Consider the following 19316-nt stretch of genomic DNA (forward strand, 5'->3'; position numbering starts at 1 on the left):
GATTTGGATGCCTTTAATTTCTTTTTGTTGTCTGATTGCTGAGGCTAGGACTTCTAGTACTATGTTGAACAGCAGTGGTGATAATGGACATCCCTGCCGTGTTCCTGACCTTAGTGGAAAAGCTCTCCATTTTTCTCCTGGTATATTCTCATTTATATGCACTAAGGAAGCTCACTATTTAGAGGGACTTTCTGGGTCTCTTGACTACTCTACTCCTACTTCCCTTGTTGCATTTTCAACAACATACTGTAATTATCTTTTCTCTGTTCTTTTTCCCCAACCATGAGCTGCTGGAAGGCAAAGGACATACCGTATTTAATTTTACATTCCCAGTATCTAGAATAGTGCTTAGCAGCAGTAGCTTTTATTGACTTACTGAACATGTGAGAGGATGAGTGAATGGATACATGGTTAATTCTAGGTTGAGTAAATAATCATCTCCAAATTTGGGGTCAATCTGAATTTTCACCCTTTGGAGTTTCTTAAAGCAAGATAGTTGATGAGGTTATTGGGGATCAGGGCATTTATTATGTAACCCCTCTTAATTATGGCCCATCATTCCTGTGTTTGTTTGGTAAGTCAAAGAGTTTATTATTGTATGCCCAAAGTATCTGAAGGTCAGACTCAAATCAATTTTTTAAAAGTATGCCTCGTGTCCTATACATATTATATTCTCTCCCAAGCAATGGTAGAGTAGATGTAAAAGATTTCAAAAATATACTTCAGAGTGTTAGCACTCATAATTACTGGGCTCATATGAAATCATTTAAGAAGGGTTCTGGGGCTTCAAAAAGTGTCAAGTTCTTCAGTGATGCTGTGCTGGAGGGAACTGTAGACACCATCAAAGTAGATACTTCCTTTGTGCAGATGAGAAGAAGTGAGGCCCCGAGAGGTGAAGGATTTGTTCAAGGTCACCCAGTTCATCAGGAAGTCAGTTCCCCCATATTCTAAGGTCAGTCCCCCCATATTCTAAATCAGGTCCCCCATATTCTAAGGCCGATGGCTTTATGGACCCTGGGACTAGGATTCCTGGGTCACATTGATTCTGGAAGATGCAGGACTGGCCCTGTAAATCCAAAGCTGCTAAGACAAGGGCATGATTTCTAGAAGAGCTCGTTGTGGTGGTTGATCTGGGCTAGCAGCCAAAGGAAGAAGATCCCTGTGGTCCACATGCATGCTCTTGGGTGTATACAGTCCATTCACATGACGTTTAACTTTGAAGGTGTCAGAGAAATGCAGGTCTGTTGCTGAAGAGAGGCAACATCAGAGGGGGACCCACACACATGCGAAGGTTTCACAGTGTTCCTCTGCAGTTTTTAAACACTTGAACTTTAAACTTTCAAACTTCAATAAATTATGTTGAAGGTTTGATAGAAACAAATTGTAATAAGTAACGATTCCTTTTTTCTCCAGTGAGTTTGTACGCACAGAAGAGGAGGTCATTTTCAACTATGCGATGTAATGTTACACATGTTATTCGAACTAGTGTGACTTTTGCTCTTTTTTATTTCTGTACTCAGATTCAAAGGATTCCAAGGAGAAGAATAAAATGGAAATCTTGTACATACTGGTGCCAAGTGTTGCCATTCCTCTGGCCATTGCTCTGCTCTTCTTCTTCATTTGTGTCTGCCGCAATAACCAGAAGACCTCATCCCCGCCTGTCCAGAGGCAACCGAAGCACGTCAGAGGTCAAAACGTGGAGATGTCAATGCTGAATGCGTATAAACCCAAGGTAAAATTAGTAGAACGGAACTCTACAGATTCTGTAAGCTTCGGGTTAAAGCAGAACTTAGCACCCTCCCCAGCTTCGAAATCAAATGATTTAGACTCAGAGTTTACATGCTCTAGAGTTCATTTTCAGCATAATTTTGTCTGTCTCTAACTTTACCCAAGGCAGCTGGAACATTCTTTCATCAGTGTGTCCACGTCCACGTTGGGCCAGCCCCATCGCTGCCTTAACATGGAGTCTGGACTAGAAAGAATCTTTAAGACATCATCTCTCCTAAAGATTCCAAGTGTGAGCTATTTTCACAATTTCAAAGATGGAAAGACTGAACTCTTCCAGTCAAAATGAAAGAGATGAACAGAGAAAAAAAAAGAAAACAAACATAGTTGACTCAGTTCACTGTCCAAAAACTCCTTTTTATTGCACAACAGCACGCATAAATGGTACACTGAAGAACGGTAAGTTTTATGTGATGTGCTTTTTTGCTACAACAACAAAACCTAAGTCCTAACCTAGGAGCTCAGTTAGGTTTAATGCCTAACCAAAATCCATTTCTCTTTGATTTAAGCATATTTAAAGAGAAGTGTTGTCCTTCCTATACTCTTTGAATGCTGTTTTATGATCGCCCACCTTAGCCTTCTCATCTCTGTGCTAAATTAGCCCACTTCCTTTTCGTTTTTCCTCCTCATCTTTCAACACGTGGGTTGCTCCAGGTCTTGGCAATGAACCCAGGGTCACTGGTCCTTACCTTAAATGGAGCACACACACCACATCTTGAAGCTGAAATACAACAGAGGCTTTCTCTCCAGAAAGCCAGAACCTCAATCCTTAGGCCTCTCGGCAAAGAGATTTCATTTAAATAATTTAGAAGACATCCCAAAAGCCTGTCTTTTCTTCTTATTCCAACTCCATAGGCCACTCATTCACTCGTTCTACAAATATTTATCTTCTCTGTGGGCTAGTGACTGTATTATTCATTTGACCTTCATAAAGAAGTTGCATCTCTTTAATAAAATCTTAGAGAAAAATATCTTCACACTGAAATTAACTAATCCTTCAAAATAATTAGTAGAGTTGCCTATTGGGACTGACTCATAGTCCTCATTTGATTTTAGTCTGCTTTGCAGTTAGATTTTTGTTTGTTTGTTTCATTTAAAAAGTCTTATATATTTTTTTTCTGTTGTAGTCATATTTGTTGGTAAGATTTTCGGATTTCTTAAATGTTAAAAATTCATTTTTTAATTATTCTGTCTCAAGTGAAACCACAGTTCTCTTCAGTGTGAATTTTTTACCATTTAAAACAAACAAACAAACAAACAAACAAATCCAGAGATCCTAAAGACTACAAGGTTCACTCAGTAGGCTGGAGGGATAGGTAGAGGTGGAGGTTCCTTTTTTGTGACATCCTAGCTGCCTGCTAGCCAGAGTACATCCATTACAGCATGTTAGAGAACATCACATTTAATCCTCACAAGGGACTTGAAGAAAAGAGAAGGGTTAATACTGCACATTCAGGAGCTCACACCCAGTTGACCTTTTACACTTCCCAGGCTTGAAAGTTCTGGTGTGATGGTGTTTTCCTATGAGAAACTGTCATTTCTGTTATTAAACATTGAGAAACTTTAGAAACGCCAGAACTGTGGACAGGAGAGAGACCCAGGTCAGCCAGCTTACAGCGGTCATCTTGCTGTGGCCACCGTCCCAGAGAGCGGACTCCTCTGGGCTGCGGCAGGAACCAGGGGAAGAGTTCTTTCATTTGGGAAAACTGTCAGTTGCATAGGTCAGTCTCCATGTGCAACTCAGTTCCATTATTAGCAGAGGTTTGCTCTGCAAAGCATGGTGTCCAAGAGGCATGACGTTTTGGACTTATGCAATCTTTCAAAGAAAGATCTCATAGACCTTTGTGGCATAAACAGAGAAAGCTAAAGTGTGTTGAGGGAGATACAAATTGTCAAGAACTGTATGAGGAGCTTTAATATCCATTGTCTCATTTAATCCTCGCAGCTGTTCTAGAATACAGATGTGATTATGGCTCCCATAAAACCAGAGTAACTGAGACTCCTACAGATTAAGTAATCGTCCAAAATCAAAGAGCTAGAGAGTAGAAGAGGTGTGAACATAGGATTTTTTGTGACTAAAGAAAGTCCTTGCACTTGCCTGACCCCGTGAAAACTTTTTCACAGGACAAGTCATGCTGGGAAGGGAGAGTGGGAAGGGGGCAGGCAATACTGAATATGATTCCATTTGGTCAGTTTGGGCTGAACGCTGACCATAGGCATCCCCCTGCCTTATGATAAATCCTTAAGAGGCTTGTGTAACCATCACACGTCTAAATGGTATAGCTCCAGTTCTGCCAAAGGCATGTAAAATTTGGCCAGAGCAATAATAGTCCTCTACCGTACATGGTTGTAGAGAAAAATGTAAAATATACTGGGACAGGGGCACCTGGGTGGCTGGCTCAGTCGTTAAGTGTCTGCCTTTGGCTCAAGTCATGATCTCAGGGTCCTGGGATCGAGCCCCGCATTGGGCTTCCTGCTTCATGGGGAACCGGATTCTCCTTCTCCCTCTGTCTGCTGCTCTGCCTACTGGTGCTCTCTCTGTCTCTCTGTCAAATAAATCTTTAAAAAAAATTTTTAAATAATAAAATATACTGGGACAAATTTTCCCAAAGACTTAGTGAAGTAAACATTGTTTTCATCATTTCTGAGGTTTCCCTTGCAAAATCTCCCAGTGCCAAGATTTCTCCACCACAGGGCTTAGAATTTAGCCTTAAACAGCTCTCAAGTAATTCCGAACCACACTGTTAAGTAGGAACGGCTCGAGTATCTTTGACGGGGTTGAGGAGGGCAAAAGAAACAACAAAAACAAATGCTCACTCTTTTTCTCTTACTCTCTTAAGAGATTTGGCTCCAATCAAATTTGAGTTATTCTCTTGTTTGTTTTGGTTCTTACTGAGTGCCTTTCCTGGAAAAAGCACAAAGGACTTCGTAGACCTTAAAGAAAATTCCTAACTGTAAACAGCCAATCTCTAAAAGTGCTTTGAAAGGTCACTGACACATAAATATTACATGTACCTATAAAAGCTAAGGAAGGAACACACATAAGAAAGAGAGAAGGGGAAAAAAAAAGTCCTGAAAACAAACACCCTACCAGCGTAAAATCAGAAGGATATTTGGAGGGCTGGGATGTTAAAGAATAAAGTATGGAGGGGCGCCTGGCTGGCTCAGTGGGTTAAGCCTCTGCCTTCAGCTCGGGTCATAGTCTCAGGGTCCTGGGATCGAGGCCCACATCGGGCTCTCTGCTCAGCAGGGAGCCTGCTTCCCTTCCTCTCTCTCTCTGCCTACTTGTGATCTCTCTCTCTCTGTCAAATAAATAAATAAAATATTTAAAAAAAAAAAAGAATAAAGTATGGAAACTGGTATGCCTGAGCCTTACTCTTATTTTTCCCTGGTCAATTCAAAAGTTAGAGGCTCCAGAATTTTTATTGATCCAAATGAACATGCCCTTGAGGGTGTAAACTCTTTCTATCTCTTTCTACTTGCTGAGCTGCTAAAATCCCCCCCCCCCCAAGTGTTTGGATTAGGAAGAGGCTCCTCAGGGAGATTAGAAGCCTTTCAGAGGGCACAAGAGCAGTCAGACGATTTGGGAGCCCCAGCCTGAGTCCCAGGAGAGGTGGGTGAGGCGGCTGAAGTTAGACCTCCATGGGATTTGAGTTTCCTGCTGATTTGTGGGGAAAGGAAGTCCGTGGACCAGAGAGACATCTCAGTGTGGAGCCATGAACAGTCAGGAAATGGAGATGTTCCTCCTGCTCCTACCTCCACCCACCATGACCCTGAGAAGTCACTTGGCCTCTCTGAGTCTCTCATTTCTCAGTTGTTCAGAGAATGATGTAGACCCTGTTCGTGTAAGGTACTGTTCATTTGTTTTCCTTTTATTTTGTTCAGCAGGAGATTTCAAGCCATTCAGTGGGATAAGATAACCTTCTCTTTCCCCTCTTTAAAATTCCCTGATGAGTATTCTAGCAATGTGTGAACTAAGTAGGACTATTCTGTATTGCATTACAAATTTTATGATCTGAGTGGGTATTTTAATTTTAAGAGTACTGTGGAAAATGAACCTTCTCCAAGAAGCCTGGGAAACCCTAACTTCCCTTCTCCTGGATTCTTTTCCTTAGCCCCTCCCTCTCCACTCCCCAATGGTCATGTGTCTGAAAAACTGGGCAGTGTCTGCGGGGAGAGAAGGCTGTGGAGCACTCTCCTGGGGAGTGAGAAAAGTGCCAGAGCCTCCCACTTGAGCACAGCAGAGGCGGTGGGGGCTTCTGTCCTTCCCTGTGTGACTCACCTACATGGGACGCAGGCATACTGAGAAGTTACGAGTTGGAGGAGTTTGAGGATGGGGGACAAAGAACAGTGGGCTGGAGGTTGGGGAGGGCCACAGCCAAAGCCCAAATAGGCTTGTGGGTCAGACTCGGCACCTCCGGGCTGGTATAAGGAACATTTGGCAGAAAGCAGGATTTGCCTCGTGTTCTGAAGCTGGTGACTATTTTATTTCTCAGTGTACCCTCATCTCTTGCCAGCTTCTCTGTTTCTTCACTTCCAGGCAGTTCCTCTCCCTTTATCCTTTCCACACAAAGTAGTTGCTGAATATACTGACACTTGATTATCTTCTCTGGGCCTGTCCCCTTCGCCAGTAACATGCTTCCATCTAAAAAGCTCTGCTGTGGTCCGGCTGCCCCTTTTGAGCCCCTGGCCTTATCCAGTGTCACCACACTTGGTGCTAAAATGTTCTTGTTAGCTTTTCTACTCAGTCCTTAAAGTCTTTGACCCCCCAGACTTCTGAGCTCATCATTCTATTGACAGGGCCCTCTAGGGGATCCCCAGTGATGTAATTCAATCTAATGGCCTTTTCCAAGTCTTTATCCTCCTTAATTTCCCCGGAGCCTTGGATATTCTGAACCACCATCTTAAAATACTTTTTCTCTTGGCTTTCCTCCTATCACCTCTGTTTCCTTCACTAGTTCCTTCCGTTCCTCTTTTCCTCTCTCCCACCTCCCCCTCTTCTCTCTCTCTCTCTCATGCCACTGCATTGCTTTTGCTCCCACTTGATATACATTCCCCAATCTGGAAGGACCAGTCTCAAGTTAGAAAATTCTTCCTCCCTGCTCCTAAGAATCCATACTCTCTGGGCCTAACTACCTTTCCAGCCACATTTTCTTGGTCGATTTCTGGGAGGTAATTTGATGCACTCCAAAGGGCAAGTACTCTAAGGAGAGAGAGAGATGATTAACAGATCTCAGCTCCATTGATTACCAGCCATGAGGTCTTAAGCAAATTCTCTGAACATTTGTTTTCTCCCCTATAAAACAAGGATACAAATAGTACTTAGAGATTTTTTTTTTCTTATTTGGAGGTTTTCAGGACAGGGGGATGTGCATGGAGTGCCAAGGGAAGGTAGAAGGGGATACCTCCCCAGGCAGCCAGATCAGCTCAATCAACCCTGGCGAACAATGGGGTGACAGAAGTCACAGCCAGATCACCCCCACATCCGATCTTTTTGCACCTTGAGATAGCATATTTGGTACTTCACAGGTACTCGATAGCTAGAAGTTACTATTATTTTTGATACAGTGCTGATATGAACAACCACAAATATTTTAATCAACTCCCAAGTGCCATGCACAGGAAAATGTGGGCTGTGAAGAAGCTCTAGGATCCTGGAGGCCACATTACCTAGGGTGAGGACAGAAGCAAGGGAAGCACTACAGCAAAGATAATATAGGTAGCTCTTTGGACATCTCTGGTATTACATTCCTACTCGGTTTGCATAAATGCCCCTGCCCACACCCTGTTGACACCCTGGGTAAAATCCTTCAGGGTGGAGAGGGTCTGAGAGTTCAGGCTGGGAGGCTGTCCAGTACAGAGCCTCAGCTCCAGTCTGTGTCTGTAGAAACTGGACTTCTGGGGAGAATGAGTATTAGAAGTGGCTATATTATAGGTAGTATTACAAACAAGCTAAAGTCTATCACATGCATTATCTCAATGGGATCTCTCTTACGACCTTCTGAAGGAGGAGCTAATTTGAGCCTGATTTGAGAGAGAGAAAACTTGAACCCAGGTCTGCCCAGTCCAGAACCCACGTGTGTCCCTATTGATTCCACACTGCACCCTGCTGCCTAACTTTGCGGCTGACTGAACCCCCGAGCTCAAGTTCTGAGCACTTTGTGGCTCAAGCTGACTCTGGAAGTACTGGCCTCTGTTCTGCCCATTTCCAGGCAGGATCGAAACTCTCCCATGGGCATTATCAAGTAACCACCACAGAATGAACCCTGGGCACCACCAAACATTCACACGAACCAACAGAAAGTTACGTGACAGAGAAAAGAACTGCTTTCGAAGAGAAATCACTTCCAGAGAAGTGCAGCTGAACTCTGGGCAAATGTGGCAGACTGTTGGTTGAAACTCCCTCCAGAATTTGATGGCATAAGCTGGAAGGCACTTAGTTTGGTTGTAGTCTTTGGAAAATGTCCATAACCTCCCAACATGAAAGTGCTCTGGCCTTTAAGTTTTTAAAACATAATCATTTCCGTTGAGGAGCGGAACCAATTGTTTCGCAATTTGAACACTGTTTACCTCAGAACCAGTAAAAGGAACAAGAATGGAAAATAGCCTTTGGAGTCAAGTAGATTCCTGTCAACAGCTAGGTCCAGATACTCAGAAATCTCTACTCTCCAGGGCTCTTATGCCCTCACACAGGCAAAGGCTGCTGTGTTCATTTGTCCCAGTCAACTAATGAGGACAACAGAGAATCAACCAGAGTAAGGTCTAGATCAGAGACCAGGAAGCAATTATACCTCGACATTCCACTTTTATGCCTGTGGGTTTTATGCTTTTAAAATTATGGAGCCCTTCGAGGATCAAAATGAAAATGCCGATTATTCCCAGAAAAATGCTCCGGCTTTTGAGTCAGGTATATTGGATTTGCATCTTGGCATCACCTCTTAATCGGTGGGCTTCTTTAAGCAAGCTACTTAATCTTTGAGTGTCTCAATCTCCTGATCCATGAAATGGGAATATCATAATATGATTCTCATGGGATTAGGATGGGGGTTAAATGAGTAGATGCAATCAGCGCTGAGAGAACAAAGGGCTTGTGGAGTAGTCACTAGCAAGACAGGCTCTGCATTCTGCCATAATGACCTACCAGCTACAGGATCACTTAACCACTCTGTTTCTCAGAGTTTCCATCTGTAAAATGGGGCTTATAGTCATAGTGACCAATTTCCTGGGGTTACTGAAAGGATGAAAGGGGTTACTATGTATCAAGTACTTATAACTTACCGTATCCAAAACAAATCATTGGCATTGTTACAGTCTCAGTGTCTGGCACAGGGAAAGGATGCAGTATATGGTAACTATTATTAAATGAGGAGCACAGACATTTAGGGTAGGAGCTGTGTCCCCACTCCTCATGTTTCTTGCGTGGGTCCTCACATACTCTTCCATATGTAGGCTCTTTGGTATATAGTATATACCATATCCGTTGACTGACTGATACAACTGGATTTTTAAAAAGATCCCACACCGTTGGCTACCCACGAAAATAGAATAAACTGATGACATAGCCCAATGTATAGAGTGATTTAATTTCAAAACCTTGACTCTCACTAAGACATCAGTAGCCTAGAAACACAGTAAATACCAGCCAATGCTTCTTATATTTACGTTAGCTGGTATTTCTGAAGCATCTTCTGCAGCCACGTGTTATTTTCTCTGGCTCCTATAGGTCAAAATTGCTCAACCAGGGCCTTCAGGTGCATTGTAGTGATTCATCATTCAAGGAGCAGAGATCTGGACCACTCGTAATTGTCTGATCCAGAAAGCCATATTCATTCATTCCAGGGATTCTCACAGTAAAGCCTCCAGGTCAGGAATACCCCCATCACCTTGACTTGTCAGAACTGCAGAATCTCAGACCTACAGAATCAGAAACTCTGGGATTGGGTCCCAGCAATCTGTGTTTTAATAAGCCTTCGGGATGGGGGTGGGCGTGAGGGGGAGGGCACCAGGGCCTGCTCTGAATTAGCCTGTGCTAGTTACCTGAGAATCAGAGTGCAAACAAGTCCCCAAGGAATACAAATCTCAGGGAGAACTGTGTTTCCAAGAGAAAGATAACCTGGTGATGTCCTATTACCCCAGATCCCGCTCTGATTCTAATGAGGCTGATTCTAATTCTCTGATTCTAATGTTTTTCTCCTGAAGACACCTGAGTCCAGCTAGAATTGGCAAGTGTATAGCAAATGAGATTTGGAAAAAGGCAGCAGTCTAGGACCGTTAAGGCCTGGGAAAGGAACAGGGGAGGGACTATGGGGGATGTTTTAAGTCAGTCGTGTGAATAGAACTTTAGCTCTTCTTCAGCACCTGCTGTTGGAGCCACCTTCCTGTCTGGGGGAACCATCCTGGGCTCTGTTCCCCTCCACCTCATGTCACTCAACTTTTTTGTGGTGCCCAGCTTTAAGTAGGGCTCAAAAGTAGGCATTCATACCCTGCTCAGGTTAGAAGCAAAAAGTCACAAATCCATGGATCCATGCTGCACACAAATGCGAGCCATCACAATATCTTTTCCTCCTCTCCTACAGCAGTCCCTTCTGTCAAGTGAGCAGGAAAGGGCAGGTTAGCTGTGAGCTATGTCACCCAGAGGAATCATTTCAAATAGACTTTCACCTAAGGTGTAACTTCCCAAAGGTGGAAGGAGATAAAGTCATTGAGTCTGTCCTCCTCATCCAACTGCCCCCTACCTCATGACAATTAAAAAAACAAAACAAAAAAACTCTACTCATGGTCCCTTGCTTTCATATCTAAAGGTAATAGATCTAAAAGGATCCCATGTCCCCATGTAGTAATGTCTCTCAGGTGAAGGAAGCCACCAGCATCAGCCTGGCCTCCATCAGCAGCGTAGACACAGGACGACAACAGCCACATCTGACTCACAGCAAAGTGACCGTCATCTACAATGTTCTCCCTTCATTTTCCTTCTGTGAAGAGTTCTCTAATACAGTTGCTCTTCAAAACTGTCTAAGGGAAGAGGCAGATTTGGAATTTAGAATCACGTATCAACTTCCACATCAACTCTGATTTTTCTCCATGCCCCCAAATTATATAATTTTTAAAACCTCACTGAGGCAGATGTGTGTTTACTTTGAGAAGTAAAAATGTTAACATTTAAACTGAAAGCCTGTTTCGGTTTTAAGGTACTTAATTGCCTTACAGCATATCATAAACGGAGCCCATCTTGTCATTCAACTAATGGAGGGAGCGATAAAGAGATAGGAGCCCAGGACCCTATTCATTCCAGTTTTCCTTTGTACTTCGTTTACTTTGGCACCACGCCTCATGTGTATTTTACACTTCTTTACATTTTGTACATCCCTGTATGACAAATACTTGTCAAACAAAAACTAAACAGATTTATAACCCCTTAACTTGAAATGAGCCAAAATTGAACTGCCAAAACTTTATGACTTCATTTTCTTTCATAGTTTTCCACTACATTGGTTCAAACAGACAAACCCCACTTGAGGTCAAGCCAAGGTCATTTCACTTTCATTACTAAAATATAATTTACAATATGCCAGACCTAAACAAGTTTAGCCTAAAGGGTTTGTATAATGTAAACCATCTGTTCCTCAACAATACAGCTCATTTCCTGCCGTCACTGGACAGTCTACTGACTGCTGCTTGCAGGGGTTTTATGATTTTTTAACTAGTTCAGGATTTATGTAAAATTTGAAAATGAGTCTGTAGTTAAGACACATTTGTATCGAGTAACTGGAGCATTTTAAAAATGCAAATCACTGTGTAAATTGTTCCCCTGAAACCAAGGTCCGAGCGGTTTTTCTGGGTACTTCTATGCTGGCTGCCGCACAGGTGTTCCGAGGAAAGGTTTTGTGAAGTCTGCCTTAGTCATTGCCTTCCATGCTCTTTCCAAAGCAAAATCCCCAAATTTGGGTATGACTAGCTGTGCTGAGCTGCGACTACGTGCTGGAGGGCCCACCTGGTACAGCTGGGATCTGACAAGACACACTTGGGGTCAGAATGTCTTCTCCTGTGCCTGAACAGGGGATAAAGAACAGTTATAACTCCGAGGAGTGACCACACACTGAAGGCCTGCAGGCTGGCCTCACAGCCCCGTAAGGTGTCAGACCCCCGGGCTAAGCCTCCAGAAACCTCCTGTGTCAAACTGGCCTTGCCAGGCCAGCACGCTTCACAGGTTTCAGAGAGAATGGTGTGGCCCAAAGCAGAAGGCCTTGCAGCAAAGTGCAGCTCTTTTTGGCTCTCCTAAAAATACTTGATACTTCTCAAGCCTTGTTCTCCATCTGTAAAATGGTAAGAGTGAGAGTTCTTTTTTCCAAAGGCGAATAGAAGAGAACTAATTTGCTTACCTCAGTGGAGGGGAATGCAGCTGGTCTTTTTAGCCATGAAGCCCTAGGGGCCATGTGTCAGGTCCGTGCCAAGGTCCTGTCCACCCCTCTTCTCTTCCAGTCCCCAGAAGTTTGGCCAGCTTGCTTCCTTGTCCCATCTGCCACCATCTACTCTTCCACATGGGTTCTCACTCTCTCCACCCATCTTCATCTCCCAGAATCCTAGAGGAGCAGCCACTCCAATTGGACCCACCTTCGGGATCCAAAACAAATTCTCTATTTTGAGATTGAAGATTTTTAAGATTTCAAGATTTTTGTTTTAAACCAACAACTACAAGAGAGCAGGGAAAGATTAGTAGGAGGAAATTCGATGCTTTTTTTTTTTTTTCCAAAAAAATGTAAAGGGAATTATACAAAACTGTCTACAAATACTTAAGCCTGTAAAAAGGTCTAAATCATTCTCATTTACTCCACTTCTGGGATTACTTCCGTAATAAGAATAATAAGATTGATGTGAAGATCACTTACTAGGTGGAAACTACTTTCCGACATTGTTGAATTTAATCCCTGGTGTCACTGTGGAAGCTGCGTATTATATTGTTTCATGGGTTCGGAAATAGAGGTTCAGAGAAGTGAAGAAGCTCACCCAAAGTCAACCAACTAAGATACAGGACCTACCTCACAGGATTGTTGTCTTAAATGAGTCATATTTGTTAAGTGCTTAGAACAGTATCTAGCATGTAGTAAATGTTATATAAGTATTAACTAGTACTGATAGAATGTAACAGGTCCGAGATGCAAATTCAGATTGGTATGACTCCAGAGATGACATAGTTTGAATATCCTGCACTGGCTGGCTATGCATTATTTTCAGCAGGGGCAGGAAAAAGTAGTCCTAACTTCCCATTATCTCAGTCTAATATATTCCTTGAGTGTAGTTACTAATTCTGATTTTCCCTAAAAAAAAATTGTATTACTCAGTCACATAGGTTTCTCTCTCACCAAAGCCTGGGGATCCTGCTTAGGTGGAAAGGTAAGTAAATACCTACTATCCCATACAAAGGACCCTCACATAAATTGGATTCTTTTAAATCATTATGAAAAGGATGCTTGGGTAGCTCAGTCGGTTAAGTGTCTGCCTTTGGCTCAGGTCACGATCCCGGGATCCTGGGATCGAGCCCCCCTTCGGGCTTCCTGCTCAGCAAGGAGTCTGCCTCTCCCTCTCCCTTTGCCACTCCTCCTCCACTCGTGCTCTGTCTCTCGCTTTCTCTCAAATAAATAAAATCTTTAAAAAATTATATATATGTATGTATATATATATATATATATATAAAATAAATCATTAGGAAATGTTGTGATAGAAATCCCTACCCTAACATCATGCAGGAGAAATTCACCTTGAATTAGTCTCTCCCCAAAATAAAAATCATCTGAGTGCCACAAGAGAAAAAGTAAGTTTGGTTCAATTGGTTCCTTTCCCATCACCTGCACACAGCTCTCCCTGAGGAACAACGTCGCTTCCATAAGAATCCAACCCCTGTAAGCAAAAGGAAAAATAGTGGATGTACCTGTGATTGCAAAAGAAATTTCTATATTCAGTCAGATAGAAAGATTGGTCATATGTTTTTACTTTTTTATTTTTTTCTTGGTTCAAAAAAGTTTAAAGTACAAAAAAGCATGAAGTGAATACTCTCCCAACTCTTTCTCCTTCCTCCTAGTTCCCATCTCTGTACTCCCCCATAACTACTGCCGTTTCCTGAGTGTCCTTTCAGAGTTTCTTTATATGTACACAAATAAGCATGAATATATTCCTTCTTTTTCACTTCCCCTTCACACAAAAGCAGCATGCAGCATTAACTGTTCTTTTGCTTTTTATTTTTGACTTAGCAGTAGGATTTTGGAGATCTTTCCATGTCGGTACATAGAAAACGTCCTCTTTAGTACTCTTTTTTTTAGTTCTACCATAATTAACATAACAAGTCTCCTCTAGGTAGACGTTTATGTTGTTTCTTTTTTTTTTTTAAGATTTTTATTTATTTATTTGATGGACAGAGATCACAAGTAGGCGGAGAAGCAGGCAGAGAGAGAGGAGGAAGCAGGCTTCCTGCTGAGCAGAGAGCCCGATGTGGGGCTCCATCCCAGGACCCTGAGATCATGACCTGAGCCGAAGGCAGAGGCTTTAACCCACTGAGCCACCCGGGCGCCCCTGTTTCTTTTTTATTTTAAAGGAAGTTTTATTTTATTTTATTTTTTAGAGAGCACAAGCACAGGCAGCAGAGGGGAGAGGGGTGCAGAAGGAGAGAGGGAGAGAATCTTAAGCAGGCTCTACTCACCCAGCACAGAGCCCAACACAGGACTCAATCTCGACCCTGAGATTATGACCTGAGCTGAAATCAAGAGTCAGACGCTCAACCAACTAAACCACCCAGGTGCCCCATTTAGGTTGTTTCTACTCTTTTGCTCCTACAAGACTATGATGAATAGGACTGAATCAATAAATTTTAATTTACTGAATGTTTAAAGCAATGGGTTACCATTACTTTCAGCAGCAGTAACTTTCCTGTAAGACATTTCCAAATACCATCCCCTTAAGATCTGCTTTAACGAATAAATGAGATCTATTTCTAATAGGAAATATTATTTGCATGGGAAAATTAATGTTTCAAAATTGTCAATTTTAGTTTATCCTTTTAAGTATTTTCCTGCATGTTTATTTACACTTATTAACTTAATGGGCATTTTTGTCCTGGAAAATATCAGCCCAGAACAGAGCCAATCATCATGAATTTTAAACTAATAGAGTTTGGATTAGAGAAATATTTTACTTAATCTTCTAAACTTGTCTTAAACTCTGTACAGAGAATTCTGAATTCTATATGTATTTACAACATTGTCAGCTTTAATTGGAATAGTCAGAGCAGTATTCTTTTTCTTAAAAAAATTTAAAGTGCAGGGATTATTTTAAAAATTACTTTATGTACAAATGCATTACTTTTATGATTTGCTTCTTAACAACCTCGTCTAGAATTAAGGCTAGATTTGAGGTGAGTTTCAAAAATTATTGCCAAGATGAAATGTGACAATATAATACTTATTTTCATTGTGAGCTAGGTACGTTTTCCCGTCTGTCTTAATATCAATTAGTAAACAAGCCACTTATGAAGCTGTAGGGTTATCAGTTGGCATGAAGGGCAATGCCTCTCTTCAAGAAATTGAAATCTGATTGAGAAGACAAAATATTCATTAAAAGAAAGGCAACAGCACAGTAACAACTAAAAGTTACACAGCACTTACTATGTACAAACCATCATGCTGAGTATTTTCCAAATACTACTTTATTGCAAGTTCACAAAGAACCCTACAAGATAAGTACAATTATCCATCATAATCATCCCATTTTACAGAGGCACAAGGTGGTTGAACACTATAGCTAGAGTTACACAGCTGGTAAGTGGCAAAAGCAGGATTCAGACTCAAATTGTCTCACTGGGGAGGCCACGCATGTGATCAGCCCTCTTTTTTTTTTTTTTTTCTTTTTCTGTTTTTTTTTAGTTTCAATACTGAGGTTTATTTTTTTTTTCCACAGTGAGATTAAGTATCAATTTAAATAATTATCAGAATGTATAAATGAACATTCATTCAGGTAAAATATTACTGCTTTAAAAGTAACTAAGAAATATTTTGTATGTAATCAGCATAGTTTATGTTTAGGTTAACAGTCGCCATCTTGAGAGTAGAAAAGGTATTTTTTAACCAATAAATAAATTACATTAAAAAAAACAAGATATTTATATCTGAAGTATGATACATCCTTAAATGTTTTTCTTCATATAGCACCCGAACTTCCCAAATATCTAGGAAGTATCTCCCAAAATATAACTCATACCTTAAGTCATTAAAATAAAGGCCAAGAAAAAGCCAATTTAAGACAAAATATACAGTTTATATTCTTAATTCCCCATTCAATAAAATATCAATTGCCCATTTATTAAAAGTAAATGAACTGTATATATGTTAGTGCTGTTAGTGCTGAAAATCTGAAATATAATATTTTTAAAAGTCACTCTTTCTCAAAGTACTTAGAATCTTGCATCTCTGGTGGCAAACCTGAGAAGTAGCAAGCATTTTACTTCTGCAGTTTTCATTCTTCCACTCCCAAAACAATGGATGGCTCACACCGCCTCTTGAGCGTGGTGGCAGTCAGACAGTGAAGCAGAAGGACTCCAGAGAAGGCAAAGACCTTAGTGGTCAGGGAGAGTTTCAGAGGGAACAGGATTTGAGAAGCACTGGGGAGCACATTCCAAACCTCCTGCCTCTACTGTGAGCACTGCGGGAGGACAGCCTTTCAATTGGGTTTCTCTGGCTTTTTCCACAATAAATACCCTAAAAATAAGAAAAACATTGCAGGAACAGTTGTTAGGCAAGAATGGCCATGGTGTTTAGGGCTGGACACTGAGGAGACCTATTTCTGTAAAGCGATGCTAAGATACAGAGAAGAAGCCAGGGTAGGTGGATTAGGACCAGATCACACACGCTCTGTGCTGGGCTGAGAACTGAGGCTGTATGCTCTCCAGCAGCACCTCTCACACTGTAATGTTTACTGAAGTCACTGGGGTCTTGTTAAATGCACGTCCTCAACCAGCAGGTCGGAGGTGGGCCCCCAAGAGCCCTCATCCGGTGTAAGCTCTGAGTCATGTCGATGCTGCTGGTCTTGGGACCACAGCCCGAGCAGCAAGACTCTAGGCTCTGAGCAGCAAACAGGCTTTGGAGCAGGGGATGTGGATGGGGGGAGAGGGAAGTGATTGAAAGCCCCCTGTGTCATCTCCTCCAAGTTGTGGCCGACAATTTTAAAGACTTTTCAGAACTGCGGAATTTTCTTCAGTCTGGTTTATAGAACCTCTCCCTGTATGCCCCACCCCTTCCTTCGGAGGCCAAGACATCTTGCCTTAAGGAAGGTTTTAACCCACACTTTTCCTTTCTTTTGATACAGAGCAAGGCTAAAGAGCTACCCCTCTCGGCTGTACGTTTTATGGAAGAACTGGGTGAATGTGCCTTTGGAAAGATCTATAAGGGCCATCTCTATCTCCCGGGCATGGACCATGCTCAGCTGGTCGCCATAAAGACCTTGAAAGACTACAACAACCCCCAGCAGTGGACAGAGTTTCAGCAGGAAGCCTCCCTGATGGCCGAACTGCAGCACCCCAATATCGTCTGCCTTCTAGGCGCCGTCACTCAGGAGCAACCGGTGTGTATGCTTTTCGAGTACATGAATCAGGGGGATCTCCACGAGTTCCTCATCATGCGGTCCCCGCATTCCGATGTCGGCTGTAGCAGCGATGAAGACGGGACCGTCAAATCCAGCCTGGATCACGGAGATTTTCTGCACATCGCAATCCAGATCGCTGCGGGCATGGAGTACCTGTCTAGTCACTTCTTCGTCCATAAGGACCTTGCGGCTCGCAATATTTTAATCGGGGAGCAGCTTCATGTAAAGGTTTCAGACCTCGGGCTTTCCAGAGAGATCTACTCTGCCGATTACTACAGGGTACAGAGTAAGTCTCTGCTGCCCATTCGCTGGATGCCCCCTGAAGCCATCATGTATGGCAAATTCTCGTCTGATTCAGATATCTGGTCCTTTGGGGTCGTCTTGTGGGAGATTTTCAGTTTCGGACTGCAGCCCTACTACGGATTCAGCAACCAAGAAGTGATCGAGATGGTGAGGAAGCGACAGCTGTTGCCGTGCTCCGAAGACTGCCCGCCCAGAATGTACAGCCTCATGACGGAGTGCTGGAACGAGATTCCCTCCAGGAGACCCAGATTTAAAGATATTCACGTCCGGCTGCGCTCCTGGGAGGGACTGTCCAGTCACACCAGCTCTACGACCCCTTCGGGGGGAAATGCCACCACGCAGACCACCTCCCTTAGCGCCAGCCCAGTGAGTAATCTCAGTAACCCCAGATACCCCAATTACATGTTCCCGAGCCAGGGTATCACGCCACAGGGCCAGATTGCTGGTTTCATTGGCCCACCGATACCTCAGAACCAGCGATTCATCCCCATCAATGGATACCCAATACCTCCTGGATATGCGGCGTTTCCAGCCCCCCACTATCAGCCGGCAGGTCCTCCCAGAGTGATTCAGCATTGCCCGCCTCCCAAGAGTCGGTCCCCGAGCAGCGCCAGTGGGTCCACGAGCACCGGTCATGTGACCAGCTTGCCCTCTTCGGGATCCAACCAGGAAGCCAATATTCCCTTACTACCGCACATGTCCATTCCAAATCATCCCGGTGGAATGGGTATCACCGTTTTTGGCAACAAATCCCAAAAACCCTACAAAATAGACTCAAAGCAACCATCTTTGCTAGGAGACTCCAATATTCATGGACACACCGAATCTATGATTTCCGCAGAACTGTAAGATGCACGACTTTTGTAAATGTGGTATCCAGGAAAAACTAGAAAGCTGTAGGAAAGATTTAAATTCAAAGGTTTTTGTTTTTGTTTTTGTTTTTATTACAGTGAGGTTCTCATTTAGCAGACATTGCAACAAGTATCTTCTGTGAAGTTTAAGTGTGTCTTACCAAGCAGGGCAGACACCAGCCAGAAAAAAAAACAAACCAAAACGTTGTGGGATTAACCCTCCATCAGGGGTACATGACATGGCATTGGGATTGGGACATCTGGTTTCAAGTACTAAAAACTGCCAGCCAGTGAAGAGGAAAAGAATTCTGTGATTAAATATCAAACCAAAAAGGAAAGTCAGTGGTGCTTTGTGTATTTGCCTCCGTTCTCCATGACTGGTCTCTCCCCAAAATGTATATACCGTAGCATTTGTCTACCTGCTGTCTTATCTCCAGGACAAATGTTCAGGAATTATGTCCATTCAATTTAGACTTTATGCATACGTGTATGGAAATGATACTCAGAATCAATGAGGAAACTTTAGGCCAAATTGGAAATCCCAGAGGGAATCGAGCCATAAGACAAGTATTAGATCCCCCGAAGCCTTCTACACAGTGGGGCTTCTTTGGGAAGGTGCAGAGTGTGCCTCTTTGTGAATTTCCTCTGCTGATCACGAAGGCCTTTTCCACACTAACCTTTTCCACAGTGTGTTTACACAAGCACTTGAAATAATACAGGGCATCAGACCATAAAAGGGCTAGATGTGGATGC

General features: G+C 42.7%; 1 protein-coding gene across 1 annotated transcript in view; it reads left to right on the top strand.

The window, feature by feature from the left end:
* LOC111143305 (receptor tyrosine kinase like orphan receptor 1) overlaps positions 1-18652 on the top strand; it is a 233273-nt gene extending 214621 nt beyond the window's left edge. Inside the window, exons 8-9 of the mRNA XM_022496957.1 lie at positions 1521-1732; positions 17134-18652. Of these exons, the coding sequence (XP_022352665.1) occupies positions 1521-1732; positions 17134-18561 (1640 nt within the window). The 3' untranslated portion in view covers positions 18562-18652. The remainder of the gene's footprint in view (positions 1-1520; positions 1733-17133) is intronic.
* The last annotated feature ends 664 nt before the right edge of the window (positions 18653-19316 follow it).

This window comes from Enhydra lutris, unplaced genomic scaffold (assembly GCF_002288905.1).
Source record: "Enhydra lutris kenyoni isolate GAN:26980312 unplaced genomic scaffold, ASM228890v2 scaffoldscaffold9, whole genome shotgun sequence".
NCBI classification, from domain to species: Eukaryota; Metazoa; Chordata; class Mammalia; order Carnivora; family Mustelidae; genus Enhydra; species Enhydra lutris.